The sequence below is a fragment of the Fundulus heteroclitus genome, chromosome 18, assembly GCF_011125445.2.
Source record: "Fundulus heteroclitus isolate FHET01 chromosome 18, MU-UCD_Fhet_4.1, whole genome shotgun sequence".
In the NCBI taxonomy this organism is placed as follows: Eukaryota; Metazoa; Chordata; class Actinopteri; order Cyprinodontiformes; family Fundulidae; genus Fundulus; species Fundulus heteroclitus.
Window position 1 is genome coordinate 33,957,683 of NC_046378.1, and position 15,570 is coordinate 33,973,252.

General features: G+C 39.1%; 1 protein-coding gene across 1 annotated transcript; it reads left to right on the plus strand.

Annotated features, from left to right (window-relative positions):
• Positions 1 to 1,108: 1,108 nt before the first annotated feature.
• Positions 1,109 to 14,791, plus strand: trpc6b (transient receptor potential cation channel, subfamily C, member 6b). Its single transcript, XM_036150267.1, has 13 exons — positions 1,109 to 1,246; positions 1,397 to 1,494; positions 5,147 to 5,918; positions 6,073 to 6,258; positions 8,179 to 8,343; positions 8,492 to 8,708; positions 9,250 to 9,468; positions 9,821 to 10,085; positions 10,160 to 10,355; positions 10,519 to 10,719; positions 12,174 to 12,230; positions 14,084 to 14,159; positions 14,261 to 14,791. The coding sequence occupies exons 2-13, from the start codon at positions 1,445 to 1,447 to the stop codon at positions 14,410 to 14,412; spliced, it is 2,556 nt and encodes an 851-aa protein (XP_036006160.1). The 5' UTR covers positions 1,109 to 1,246; positions 1,397 to 1,444; the 3' UTR covers positions 14,413 to 14,791.
• Positions 14,792 to 15,570: the final 779 nt, after the last annotated feature.

Sequence of the window (15,570 nt, forward strand, 5' to 3'; positions counted from 1 at the left end):
GTCAACTGTCATAGTCAGGTGTCTTCTCCATGTGTGTGTGCCCATAATATGGCCATAACATAAAATTTCATATTTCATAAATATTGTGTTTTCATTAGCTGTAAGCCTTAATTATCCAATCTAAAATAAGTAAACACTTGAAATAAATTACTCTGTTTAATCCACCTATATAACATAGTAATTTCATATGTTTTTGTTTGTTTGTTTTTACTGAAATACACTTTCATATTTTTTTATTCAGACAATCTATCTTGATGCACCTCTATATTATCTGTTTTGTCTTTTATCAGCATATTAACATACCTGAAAAAAATATGTCATGGCTTTCTGTTTTGGTGTGTCCATTTCAATATTTTGAGAGGCTCTAGGCACCTCTGTGCAAAATCAATTTTAAAGAGTCTACATAAAAGGCTAACACATAATAATGCATCTTTTTCACATAAAAATGACAGATCCCAGTCGATTTTCTGTTTCTGATCACTGTCCATGCCAATTATAGCATATGTCTGAAGAACCAATGGAATAATGAAATGAGTAATATCCGTGCTTACATGTAGAACTCCATTGAAGAGATGTGATGAAAATTAATGTTTCCATGTAGTTTCAGCCATGCCTATATATAAACTCCTTTCACACGTTTTGAGCTGATTATTTTCCTTGCTCAGGATGAAAGCTTAGGTGTGTTGGTAGCCTTTTGCCTCTTATTTTGGATTGCATCATGAGTTAAGAGGATTTGAGAAAATCCGCTTTTTCATTTGTTTGCTGTCCTGGCGTAACATTTTAGGACATTGTGCCGTCTGTGTTCACAGTGTTGAAAACACGCGCTGAGACAGACAGCTATCTAAAACTAAAGGTGGATGAACTCTGGCTTTTTTTAAAGCATGCCTTAATCTAAAACGTGTGTCTGGTTTTACTTCAGTCTTGCTAGCCCTACTGTACTATCTGGCTTTGTAGAGGCTTAAAGGGGGCATTTACTGGGAATAAAGGAAAGGAAATAACCCTGATGCAGGATGCACCTATAAATCTGCTTAAAACCCGCCCACTACGCTCACAAACATAAGCACTATGAGAACCATAGGTGGTAGGCACACTGTGACAGCGTGTCAGTCTAACAGGTGGTGCTGAAGCAAATATGAGGCGGTTCCTGCTGGAGGTCCAGCTGGCCGTGTCCGGATATGATTTTGCTCCCATATGATTCGCTATATAAATGCTGTAAAGGCTGTTTCGAGGACCAGTCTTTTCCGAGGTGAGTGCAACATCCCGTTGGATCATTTCAAGAGATCAATTCTTCGATTCTCCTTCTACTGCCACAAAATAACCTTATAGTCCAAGACAATGTTGTTGTGTTTATGTTAAAGCCAACATTGCATATGTTTTATTTCATTAACTTTTACAGTTATTAGAGCCATCACATCCTGACGAGCATCTCGGCTTCGCTTTCATCATGATGAAGCGCAGCAGGACTCTCACTTTAAGGCAGTCTCAGAAATCCAGGCAAGTACATTTCTCTGTTTTACAGGAAACAAAACAGGTTTTTGTACAACATCCTTTTTTTAGGTCATTTCTATTTATTAGGAATATTCTATTTTAGGTTGGGACTGAGGATTATCTCACCTCCTCTTTCTAAACAATGGACAACATTTTTAATTTACATTATCGGAGCAATACACCGGAAACCACACAGGAAGAAAAGTATTCGGCAGTAAAATGGATAATAAATCTGTATTTCTTGCATTTATATAAGGTTGGTCAAAGGTGCAGAATAGATTTAACACTAATTGCTAAATAAAGAGGCGTTGTTCTCATTTGTCATCTGCAGCAATTGTGCTAAATTGAATTAGCTCTAGCGATAACCGTGTTATTCAAACACAATTTACTGAACAGTCATTGCGGTCGTTTCACGGTAACACAAGATAGGATTAGTGTTAAAAATAGCCACTGATGTATAAAATCTGCTTACCATCAAACTTAAAAAAAAATCAGTCATGACAAAAATTACATGATTATTTTGTAATATCCCAGAAAAGCTGAGTAAATCTAAGATTTGAATCATTTTGCCACCTGTAAACAAACAGTTGACAAGCCCTAGAACTTTTACATATGAATGTATGGCTCAAAGAGAGACAAATATGTGAAAACTGAAATGTGTACAGCTTACACTGCTCAGCTCTTATAAGGTCTTATTCTACTCTTAGTTTTATATATGTTTATTTGAAATAGTAGTGCATATTGTAATAGTCACCAACCTTTTTTAAAACTGAGGGCTACTTCATTGGTGTTGTGTCATACGAAGGGCTACCAGTACTGACCTTAGAACTAGAAGAGTCAGAGTTCATCTTAATGTTATGTAAAATAAACAACTTTTCGTGCTCTGTTTTGCTTTCATTTTTAAATGTATATAAATGCAAATGTGAATAAACAGGAAGGGTAACGGAGTAAAATAAGGTTTTAGATGCAGCTCACTGGTGGATTGGGTTTTTTTTAGAACTAGTTTGTGGGCACCACATGTGGTCCTCGGGGGCTAGTTGGTGCCCACGAGCACCGGGTTGGTGATGCCTGCTGTAGATTGACGTCTTGTTTGTCTTGAAGTTATATTTTAATGTTAGTTGGAAGTGGGTTTCATTGTATTATTAGTTTTAAAGGTTTATTTCTAAAAACCTAACCAAGGACTGGGCCTGTGAATTAGCTTTTTGGCAAGAGGGCCAAAAACAGGTCAGCATGTTTCTTTTTAAATGTAACATTGCTTTATGTCTTGTCCCTGATCAAATAAATCTGAAATAAATGAATGTGTCTTCACTCAGACAGCACTAGGGGGTTTAACAATATTACGCTGCAAGCTAAAAGAGCAGATGACGAATCTGTGGGTGGCATCACACATGTGAACCTGGCGTAAGTTACAATAAAGCATCTGTGGTAAAATTTCCTATACACCTTTCCAAGAAATGAAGGCTCAGCTGAAACTAATATTTCAGCTGAATGTGAATTTAACAGGAAATTACACTGAGGTACGCTGCCTTGCAAAAGTATCAACGCCCTTTGATGTAATATTCCATTAGTGGAATTACAGCCAGGCTGCACAGTGGTGCGCTTGGTAGTACTGCTGCCGTGCAGGACGAAGGTCAAGTACCCGGCCTGGGGTCTTCCTGCGTGCGGTTTGCATGTTCTCCCTACGCATGCATGGTTCTCTGCAGGTACTCTGGCTTCCTCCCACAGTCCAAAAACAGGACAGGTTAATTAGCCTCTCTAAATTACCGTTGGGGGTGAATGTGTGCATGCATGATTGTTTGTAATGTGAGTTGCTGCACTGCCCTGTGATGGACAGGTGACCTATCCAGGGTGTAACGCACATCTGGCCCAATGACCGCTGGAGACCTGTGACCCCGCATGGATGAGTGGGTATAGACAATAGATGGAAGGATGGAAGTATGGATGGAACTACAACCATAAACTTCAGTGCATTGAAGGTTTTTTTTATGTGTAGTAATTAAATGTAAAGCGGAAGGAATATAATGAGTTTTAAATGTTCTTGTGTAGTTGTTTAATTTAGGTCTCTGATGCCCATACATTAAAGTCTGTGTAGACAATTGCCATAAATCGCCTCCAGTATAAATACAGTTATTATCATAAGATCTCAGAGGTTTGTAAGAGAGCAACAGTGAAAAGGCACACAGCATACATCAAAGAACACAGCAGAGAGAGCAGGAATAAAGCTGGGGAGAAGCGTGTGGCTGGGTACGGTTATGAAACAACATTCCAAACTCTGATAGTCTCACAGAGCCTATCAAATAACGAGTATGGTATGGTTGCAAACCAACTAAGACAATGCCGTCTACCTAAACTGACAAGCTCAAAGAGAACTATAATCAGAGAAGCAACCCAGAGTCCCGTGGTAACTCTGGAGGAGCTGCTGAGATCCACACGTGTTGGATTTCACAAATCTGGCCTTTTTGGAAGACTGGCAAGAAGAAAGCTATGGTTAAAAGTAAACTAAAGCACAAATAATTTTCACATTCTGTTGAGGGAACAGAGAAAATATGTGAAAGAAGGTGCTTTTGCCAAAGCAAACCATGTTGGGCTTATAGCAAAACCTTACATTTTACTGCAAAACTAACACTACACAGTACCCTGAATTCACCTTTCCCATCATGAAACATAGTTGTGGCAGCATCATGCAGTGGGAATGCTTTTCTTCAACAGGGGCAGGAAAGCCTGTCAGACTTTGTGTGAAGATGGGTGGAGCTAAACACATGGCAATCCTAGAATAAAACTAGTTTAGAGGCTGCACGACTCAAACAGGCTTGGGCAGAGGTCCACGCCCTACAGCACGACAACGGCCTTCAACACCGTACAGCCAAAGCCACAGAGGAAAAGTTTTAATCAAAACAGATTATTGTGTTAGAATAGTCCAAACTCCAGACACAAATCCAGATGTGAATCTGCGTTAAAACGTGAATATCCATGTTCACAGATGGTTGTCCTCCAGTCAGGCTGTGAGACATAGCCCAAAAGACTTGAGGCTGTATTGCAGCGAAATGTGGTCCCACAAAGTATTGATTTAATAAGGCTTAATCAAAGGGTTGTCACACACAAAAAAATGTAGAAAACCACCATTTTCCTTCTTTTTCACAGTTTTGCTGTAATTTGTGTTAATCTACCTGTTTGACGACAATTTCCCTGTCCCAGCCTTTGTAGCTTTTAAAATGTTTTTTATTCTGTGTTTCGATTTTGTTTTTGACATTGATGTGTTTTTATCAAATTTTTTGTACGGTGACCGTGAGTGTCCAGAAAGGCGCCTTTTAAATAAAATGTATGATTATTATTATTATTATCATTATTATTATTATTTTTTTTTATAAACTACATATCAAAGTCAATGACACGATGGAGTCTGCTGGTTCTCCTCAGATAAAAAAGTTTTTAACCAATCTGTCCGGGTGACTTAATTGAATAGACTTTGCAAAGTGTCTTAAGATGGTGTGTTGTGAATTGGCAAATAAAGTTGAACTGACCTGAATTGAAATTGAAGATTAAACACTTTGGCGTCAAATTACTCAACGTGAAAATGTTCAGCCGGTCTGAATCCTTTTGCAAGGCAAGTTGCAGTCTGTGTTTGCATCTTCCCTGCTAAAACATCACCTGTCTTCAGGTGGATCAGCGAACGGAGAGCCCTGATGATGATGGCGCATGCGGCGGCCAAACCTCGGAGACAAACGGTGCGAAGAGCCGGTTACCTCTTCCAAGCCCACCCGTGCTCCTGCCTTTCCATCACCGAGGAGGTGTTTCTGGAAGCTGCGGAGTATGGCAACATCCCTGAGGTGAGGCGGATGCTGGAGGAGCTTCCCGACCTCAACATCAACTGTGTCAACTACATGGGTCAGAATGCGCTGCAGCTGGCAGTCGCGAGCGAGCACTTAGAAGTCGTCAAGCTGTTGCTTAAGAAGAAAGAGCTTGCAAAAGTAGGCGATGCTTTGCTGTTAGCCATCAGTAAAGGGTACATCCGCATAGTAGAAGCCATACTAAGCCACGAGGCCTTCACAGACGGCCAGAGGCTGACGAACAGCCCCGGCCTGGAGGAGACACGGGATGACTTTTTCTCATATGATGAGGATGGGACACGATTCTCGTACGACATCACTCCTATTATCCTGGCTTCCCAGTGCTGCGAGTTTGAGATAGTACACATGCTGCTTTTGAGGGGGGCCCACATAGAGCGGCCCCACGACTACTTCTGCCAGTGCAGGGCCTGCATTGAGCAGCAGAGGCGGGACTCCTTTTGCCACTCCCAGTCTCGTATTAGCGCCTACAAAGGCCTCGCAAGTCCAGCGTATCTTTGCCTCTCAAGCCAGGACCCTGTGATGACCGCTTTGGAGCTGAGCCATGAGCTCGCAGTGCTGGCCAACACCGAGAAGGAGTTCAAGGTACCAAAACAAAGCAGGCATAGTCTTTTCTGTCTCACCTAAAGCAAAATATCTACGTCTAAATATCTACGTACCGTGCCCTGAATGAAATGCTATAGCTCTCACCGGGAACAGAGTCATTTTCTGACTCCTGTGCCAATTGCTTGTGTTACAGAACGACTACAAGAAATTGTCCATGCAGTGTAAGGACTTTGTGGTGGGACTGTTGGATCTGTGCCGGAATACGGAGGAAGTGGAGGCCGTCCTAAATGGTGACACCGAATCCTGCACTGACCCCGAGATTTCTGGCAGACCGAACCTGATCAGGTTAAAACTGGCAATAAAATATGAAGTTAAAGAGGTAAATATTCTTCACGTGTGCAAATCTATTCATTTACTTTTACACTGAGACTCCTGGTGAACTGAAGGATATAGCGACTTCCAGAAGTATTGAGAGCCATTGAACCTTTTCACTTTTGGTCTTTGTAAGGGACCAGACTTAAATAAGGACAAATGGTGTTCTAAAAATTGGAAAAACTTTTATTTAATAATGTAAAAAGTAGTTAACAAAAGGGTCAAACTTTAATGCAAAATAACTCAAACAATAAGTAGCATGGATTTGGGGCCAACTCAACTGAGTTCAACTAAACCTGGGGGGAGTGGTGGCCTAGTGGTTAGAGCACAGAGCTTCGGTCCCAGAGGTTCTGAGTTCAACTCCGACAAGCTGCCATTCTGGGTCCCTGAGCAAGACCCTTAACCCCCAATTGCTCCCCAGGCGCCGTACAGTGGCAGCCCACTGCTCCCCAAGGGGATGGGTTAAGATGCAGAAGTGAATATCTCCATTGTAAATTCAATTATTATTATTATTATTATTAAACAGTAACAAAACGCAAACAAAACTGACCTCCAGGCTGTTTGAATAGGGGTGGAATAACCAAAACTTTCCACATGAGGGAGGCACAACATAGCAGAGGAACAACAAATCAAAATTATAAACACAAAAACCAACAAACAAATAAAGCAAAATCATCTTTAAATAAGTGAATATTAAAATAACTAAGGCCAACTTCAACAAATAACCCCCCCCCCCTTCAGTCTTTTAGAGTAGTGGTGTGTTCCTGGCTTCCCTCTCCAGCTGATTTGTATTCGCAGAACCTCAAAAAAAGAATAAGTGTAAGTAAACCATTCAGACAGATATTAATTATAGTGTGAACCCATTACAAAATATATGTCTAAATAAAAGAACTTGAGTTTAATGTATGTATAGTGTAATCTGGAACCAACATATGTAAATTATGAAAAAACAATACTAACACTTGGTGGTGGTAGAAGCGTCCACCACAGTCTTGTTACAACTGCAACCTTCAACTTACTTTATGTGACAGACAAGTCCAGAACTGTGCATAGCTGTGAAATGCAAGAAAAATGCAACATTCTTATCATCAGCAATCTGAAAAGTGTTGCAGGCATTTTCATGCAGCTGCTTCCCCGAGTCATTATTATACTTTACCTTTTGTGTGGCTTCAAGTGTTTTGGGTGTGTGTCTCTGCCAGACTAGAAATATATTTTTTTTTGCATTTTTCTTTGCAAAATAGCTCAAGCTCAGTCAGATTGTTGGCAGTTAAATAGATTTGGGTCTGGACTTGATTTGGGTCTGGACCATTCTAACACATGCATATGCTTTGATCTAAGCCATTGCATTGTAGATCCCATCCTGCCTCTGCTCCAGTTCCAAGTCTTTTGCAGCCTATTAGCTTCATCCATATTTCCATCATCTCTCACCAGCTTTCCTGTTCCTGCTGAAGCATCCCCACTTGCACAATGCTGCCATCACGTGGTTTCACGTGGGGCTGATGTGGTCAGGGTTATGCGCAGTGTTAGGAGGCCAGAAATCCTTTTCCTGCATCCTTTCCACTCCTCCTGCTTTTAAGCTCCTGGCTGTCATTTCCTTTTCGCTGGTTTCTACGTCATACTTTCCGCTAAGTCTTCCCGTTGGTCTCCGTCAGTTTTCTTTTGTATGGATTTATTGTTATTCTTTCATTACAAGGTCACCATAAATTTATCATGTGGCTTTCAAATTCTTTTCTGCACTTTGGTTCAGTGAACGCGTCACAAATCCCGACAGGGTTAAGTTATAAAACAAAATCACACCCCTGAAGAGCTTACAAAGTTCTAACAAAAGTTCTAACAAAGTGTATTGAATGTTGTTGTCATGTGACAAACACTTCTTTTTGCCTTTTTCCTTTTTGTTTTTTCTTCACATGTACCTTGTTTTCCACAGTTTGTGGCACATCCAAACTGCCAACAGCATCTCCGGTCAATCTGGTACGAGAACCTGAGTGGACTGCATCAGCAGACAGTAGCAGTTAAAATTCTTCTTGTCCTCGGTGTAGCTGTTGGATTACCGGTTTTGGCTTTTATCTACTGGATAGCACCATCAAGTAAGGTCAGTTACAACAAATATTACACTTTACTTCGTCAAGGAGTACTTTTTATAAGAAATATTTATAGTCTGCTGACAGATTGCAAACTGATGCTCTGATAATAAGCGTCTTTTTCTTTATCCTTCCGTTGACGTCACACTTCTGTCACAGTTGGGTAAACTTATGCGTGGACCCTTCCTGAAGTTTGTGGCTCACGCAGCTTCCTTCATCATATTTCTCTGTCTGCTGGTCCTGAACGCAGCGGACCGCTTTGCAGGAACATCGCTGCTGCCAAACATGACCATCCATGATTACCCCTCACAGGTTTTCCGGATGAAGACCACCCGCTTCACCTGGATGGAGATTCTTATCATTTTCTGGGTCATAGGTATCGGAAAGACATATTTTACCTTTAAAGAGTGTTTTTAGGATTACTGGCCAGCAGTAACTGCGTACCAGTTCATACAAAATTCTTGATTTTTAAATTGGTTAAAACTTTATGTTGTATTATCATATCGTCTTTAAAATGATAATCAAAATGAATATAACATTTATCATGATTATTATAATGATGGGTGTGTGCAACATCTGACCAACACAGTATGTTGTATCATAAACCATACTTATCTAAAACATCCGAATATCTCTTATATTATACTAAGGAACTGCTTACGATAATGTTTTTTTAACATTATCATAAATTTCATCATATAATAAATAAGTTAATTTTTTCCTACAACCAAACCTACATGTCACATTAAAAATTTCGACAACATTTATAATACACTATTTGACCAACTGCCACAGCAATTCCTCGGTTTCATGACGACTTCACAACAATATGTCGCGTTTCTTTGCTCGCTGTTATGGTATTAATTGTTTTGTTTGAAAGCGAGACACATTATACACCATATTTTTCTTCCCAACAGGTAAGATATGGGAAGAATGTAAAGATATTTGGTCACAGAACCTCCAGGAGTACTTCTCAGAACCGTGGAACCTTCTGGACTTTAGTATTTTGGCCATTTTCATGACCTCTTTCATTGCCAGATTAATGGCTTTCTGGCATGCGCATTCTGCACAGTGCTACATCGATGAGCATCCGCCCAACATGACCTTGCCTTCTGAGGTACAATATTTTCAGCTGGGTAAGTCTCGATGAAAGATTTGAGTAGTTTAAACATTCTGTTCATATTTATCATAAGATAAACCATCGCGGTCTTGAGGGCACCTAAACTCAGATATTGGGTTTTGCCATTATAACTTTATTTAAATCCAAAAAACAAGAAATTATTATAATTGTTTCTTTTAAAATGCAGTCATTACAGTTAAAATTTATTATTAGTATGTTGCATGATGCATGTTCACCACTACAATGTTTTATATATAGCAATTGCTTTTTTTAAACTCAGAGATTCTTAGACGTGTAGTAAATTAGAAAGATTCAACGTTTATTGCACCAAAGCTGAGCCCAACCTCTCCATCTCTGCTAATTTTTAGCGAGAATTCACTGGGTGCCTTCGGACCCGCAGCTTATTTCCGAAGGCCTCTATGCGATTGCCGTTGTGCTGAGTTTCTCCCGCATCGCCTACATCCTGCCAGCAAACGAGAGGTTTGGGCCCTTGCAGATCTCCCTAGGAAGAACGATGAAGGACATTTTTCAGTTCATGGTGATCTTCATAACAGTCTTTGTGGCGTTCATGGTGGGAATGTTCGATCTATACTCTTACTACCTTGGAGCAAAACACAACGTGGCGTTTACAACGTAAGTGCTGAACACATACGGACTGAAACAACTATTTGTATGTTTTTATTCATCTTTTTTTTCTCTTCCCCCAGTGTTGAAGAAAGTTTTAAAACACTATTCTGGGCCATCTTCGGACTATCAGAAGTAAAATCAGTCGTTTTGAACATTAATCATAAGTTCATTGAGAATATAGGTTATGTTCTGTATGGAGTATACAACATCATCATGGTGATTGTTCTGCTGAACATGCTTATAGCCATGTTCAACAGCTCCTTCCAGGAAATCGAGGTATGACTCAGCCACAACATTTTTTAATTTGTTTCTGTTTTGATTTTTCATGAGTTTTCTAGGAATACATTCCATCCCTTTTCTGAATATTCAGCCGCCACTCGCGTTTTTATTTTTTTTTAATCTTTAACCACTCGGTGCTCAATCTCATCTGATACTGCAGGATGATGCTGACGTGGAGTGGAAATTTGCCCGAGCAAAGCTGTGGTTTTCCTACTTTGAGCATGGCAGCACTCTGCCTGTGCCCTTCAACCTCGTACCCAGCCCCAAATCTGTGTTGTCGCTCCTACTGGGGATAAAGACATTTCTCGGATGTTCGAGAAAAAACAAAGAAACGTCAAACAATGACATGGATCTTAAAAATGTAAGCTGCCATCTGCAAAATGATGAATGTATTTGAATGTTACATGTTGTTAATAGGCATTTGTAATGGCTTTGTAGAACCAAAGGGATTTGTTCAGAGCCGGCCCAAAAGCAGATGCAAATTAAAGGTGTGTTTTCACAGCAGGAACCTTTTTGTGAACGTTTTCTGGGATTTTTTTTTTTACCTCCGTCAAGTGCACTGCAGAGACTAAAGCTAAATTAGATTAAAAGAGCAGTAATCTATTCTAAAAAAAACTGCTCAGGTAGAGAGGAAGCACTTTTTGAATGGACCCTGAACAAAGCCAACTTTATTCAAAACAGCACAACAGACCAAAGTGCTGAACAGGAATACTTCATCAATAAAACACAAACACAAGAAGATACATAATTGATGTTATAAGATAACCTGAACAAAAAGGATGAGCTCCTTCATGCCGGGTCAAAAGCCAATGAGAAAGGAAGTGTTCAGAGCAGACCAGAAAAAGCTCTTCCCTCGCAGAGCTTCTCCATCAAGGGAAGAACCTGGTACTGGAGCTGAGTGAACAGGAGGGACGATGTAATTGTAAAAGCTCAACAACCAGAAAAAGGCGTTCTGTTAGAAAAAAAGCCAAGCCTAAAAAAGCAACTTCACGTTCAAAAACAAACCCAAGAAACAACAACCGGTGACTCATGAAAGTTGCAAGTGACTTTAGAGAAAGACACGCCCAAAGTTGCTTCTGATAAGCAGACTATGCAACACTGAAGCTCACATACAATCCTCATGGATTGTTGGATGTTCTCATTTCACTGAGAAAAAGCCAAATAAATGTCGCCTACCTGCACAGACGCTGCAGTTGCTGGTATTGGTTCCGAACTTTCAGGTGTTGGCTTCTTACCGACGAAATGTGGGGAGCCTACAGGTGTCTTGGGTCAGATGCCATAGTAAAGTCCTCTCGGCTACAAGCTTGTTTCCAACACTAAGCATGTCATCCACAAAAGAATGAACTAAAATAGTAGCAACTAGAAAATATAAACGTGAAAGAACAGAAACATAAACCCCGAAAATGAACACCTAAGAATAATAGACATAACTAAGGAAAATTTGACCGAAAGAACATAACAGCAACAAAATATAAAAAAAAAACATACACAAAAGAAAGCAGAGCCCAAACCCCTGGAAGTAGGGACAGTTTGTGTCTAAGCTAGAGTCTCATTTTATGCACGATGCGATTATCTGCAAACAAATCGAAACAAATAATAGCAAATTTACTGTCTATGTGAGATCAATCCATGAGATTGTCTCAGTGAGGAGTGACGTGCTTCAATGAAAGTGGACCCCTAAATCAAATTCAGCAAAAGGCCCCGTAATAACTTGGTTTGGCTCTGGGTCTACCAATGTTACACATTCCTATACATATGTTTTTAAAACGCAATGGAAGTCTTATTTGCTCTTTTTCTTTGTTCCTAATTCTATAGCTAAGGGAACAAGGTGGACTGAAGGCAGACTTGTCTGTTCAAACTACTCGTCATCAGGTAAAGCAGTTTTCATTGCTTTATGTAGATTTTTTGCTGCCCAGCAACGAAGCTGTCTGCCCGACTGTAAATGATCATTGGTTAATTAAACTTTTAATAAATTTGTACATGTGCATGAGGAAATACATCTGCATCTAACATACTTAATGTTAAATTGTTGTGCCTCAAACTCTATCCAACAAAAACCACATTTATTGTCTCCAAAGATTAAGATCTATAAACTGTTTTAAAAGTATATCCTTTTATTCGAGCAGCATAATCTGACATTGATTTAATTTTTAATAAAATTCTTCCTTTAATTTGAGTTCATTTATTCAGTTGAGGAAATGACATGCTTTTAATAAAATCTGCAATGCCAGCATTGGTGGCTCCCCTGAAAATTATCTTTAAAAAAATTTAATTTAAATATTTTTTGTAACTTATACTTTACTTTGCTTAGGTTACCAAAGCATCCGGCAACTTTTAAATAGTTATCCATAACTAGCTTTTTTACTTGGGTATAAATATAGATGTGAAAATAGAATACCATTTATCTTTGGTTCTCTTAAAGTATTTAGGAGAAGAAATTATGTTATTCCAGTAAAGCAGATTAAATTTAGGAATAATATGTGTGAAAAGCACCCTATGCTCATTCGTAAGTGGTAAAGGTTTGTGATTCTGTGGGACAATTTCCCTTCTCAAAGGCCCTGGGAACCTTGTTGTAGTTAAAGGCATCGTAAACTTAAAGAATAACCAGGAGACTTAATGAAATAAAATTGTTGTATTCTTTGTTTTAGGTAAAATAAGTATATTTCTTCAATCAGTCAGTCAGCCAATCATTTATTCCTATAACTCTTTTCACTTCCACAATAGTGGTGTCTAAAGTGCTTAACAAAATCTATATACAACAACAAAACCCCACAAGGAAATAAAAGAAAACATAATAGCAGGTTAAAAACAAGTTTAATAAAACAAGGCAGAAAAAATACAAATACCACCACATTTTTAAGTATCAAAAGACTACCTGAATACAAATGCCTTAAGCTTTGAATTAAAAAGACGTAGTTCAGTTATAGACTGAAGATTTAGTGGAAGCCACAGAAGAAGCTCAGTCACTCCAATGTTTCGACCCTGGCTGTGGGTCTTGGTGCGAATAAACAATTGGAAGCGACTGAGGGACGTCAACATGGAGGGTGTTGCAATAATGGATTCTGGAACTGTTAAAAGTGTGAAAGTACTTCTCCAGGTCACAGCGATAAAAAAAAGGCTTAAACTTAGTTAGAGGGTGTAAATGATAAAATCCAGACCACACTACAGAGGTGATTTTTGTGTCAAATTTTAAATCCCTGTCAAGTATGATTCCAAGGTTTTTGACATCATCATCGCTGAAATTAGCAGTCTGGACACCAAAGTCAATGGCAAATTTGTTTGTCAAATGCAATTTCTGTATATATTTTTTTGTGTTCATTAATTATGTTCATTACATAATTATGCAATACTCTGCATGTAAATTGAATTTAACAATGTGCTGGGTTATTTCCTAACAAGATCCCACCCTAACCCCCCCGGAATATATGAATTTCAGTGAAAGTTGGTCTAAAGCAACATTGGTGTAAGATTTGGTGCTACATTAAAAAAAACTGTTTACTTTGAAACCTGTTGCACATCTTTACTAAGGGTGCTGATAAATCGTAACGGGACTGCACATATAAAACCAAAAAAATATTTTCAGTCAAAAACATACTTTGCTTTTTTTTTTTTACCAAATCATGTCAGAAGCTGCACCTTTCCCCACAACTAACCTTCTGTTTCTACCAACTGATCGGTCATTAGTTTAATACTGGAATCCTTTCTTATTTTCTTATTCTTTGCAGAAAGTAATGAACTGCCTCATCAAGAGATACATATTTAAAGCACAGAGAGATAAAGATAATGACGAAGTGAATGAGGGTAAGTTTCCTGGAAACACAGTTTTTGTAATCTCTAGAATATGGAATTGCCAAAAAAAATATATATTATAAATGAATGGAAAACTAACCTTTGTCCCAAAGGTGAACTGAAAGAGATCAAACAGGACATCTCCAGTCTTCGTTACGAGCTGCTGGAAAGAGGGAACCATGATCTGAACACACTGGCCGAGCTTGTCAGGGAGCTGGGAGAGGCCGTGCAGAAAGAAGAGCAGAGGGGGGATATAATTTCTTAAAATACATATAAATACAAGAAATATATAATTTGTACAAAATGTAATCTCATTTTATGGCATTCAATCAGCACAAAAGGTATGCAAAAGCCTTCATATTATTTAAACCAGTCCACCTTTTGTCACCTTACAATTAGTGTTTTATATGATAGAAAGTATTTTATATGATAGACCAACAATGACATAGTGAATATTTGTGAACTGGAAAGAAGTTGTATTACAAATGAAAAAGTCCTAAAAGTGTGGCCTGCATTTACATTAAAGGAGCTGTAAGTAAGATATTTACTGTAAAATCAACCTAAATCATTCTCATTTGTCACCTGGGAACATTCCTTATAAACGATCCGTCCTCCATCAGCAATGTCTTAGTCACATTTTTCTCCTTTCAAACCTAGACGTACAGTCCAGAACTACTTCGGTTCAGATTGTGGCCCGTGTTTACTTCCTGGTTCCTGAGCCAATCATATAAGAGTTACCAGGGTTCCCAAACAGAGCGCAGCATTTGGTATTTTATTTTGGCAAAAGAGGAGCAGCCTGCCAACATGGAAGCCAGTAAGAGATGTGGACCAGAAATAGAACAGAATACAACATCACAGACCTGTCTTGTGTAAGTAAAATTTCACAACAGCAACACACCGTTTAAAAACGGGATATTAGGTTGTTGTGATTGCCAAGCTTCTGTACCGATTTGAGCCACAAGGTGTCAGTATTACTTATAGCTCCTTTAAGTCCCCTTTTATCTTAATAAAAAAATCAGTCATTGCATCAAATTACCTTCAGAAATCATCTAAAAAAAAACAGAGTAAACCTGGGTGTAGTTGAATCCCAGTACAGATCCGGCTGGTCTGTGAAGGTCTCAGAGATTCTTAGAGAACATTAGTGAACAAATGGCATAAAGACCAAAGAACACAGCAGAGAGGTCAGGGAGAAAGTTTGAGTGAAGTTTAGAGCAGAGTTGGGTAACAAAACCTTTGAACATGTCATAGACGACTGTACAATCAGAAAAAAAGAAAGATTATGGCCCACCTGCTACCTACCAAAACAGGGGTGTCTACCTGAGCTGGCTGAGCCGAGAGTCAGCCAGGAGGTCCATGGTACTTGGAGGAGCTGCAGAGATCCCTAGCTTAAAGTTCATCATGTGGCGCTAAATATGTACAAATT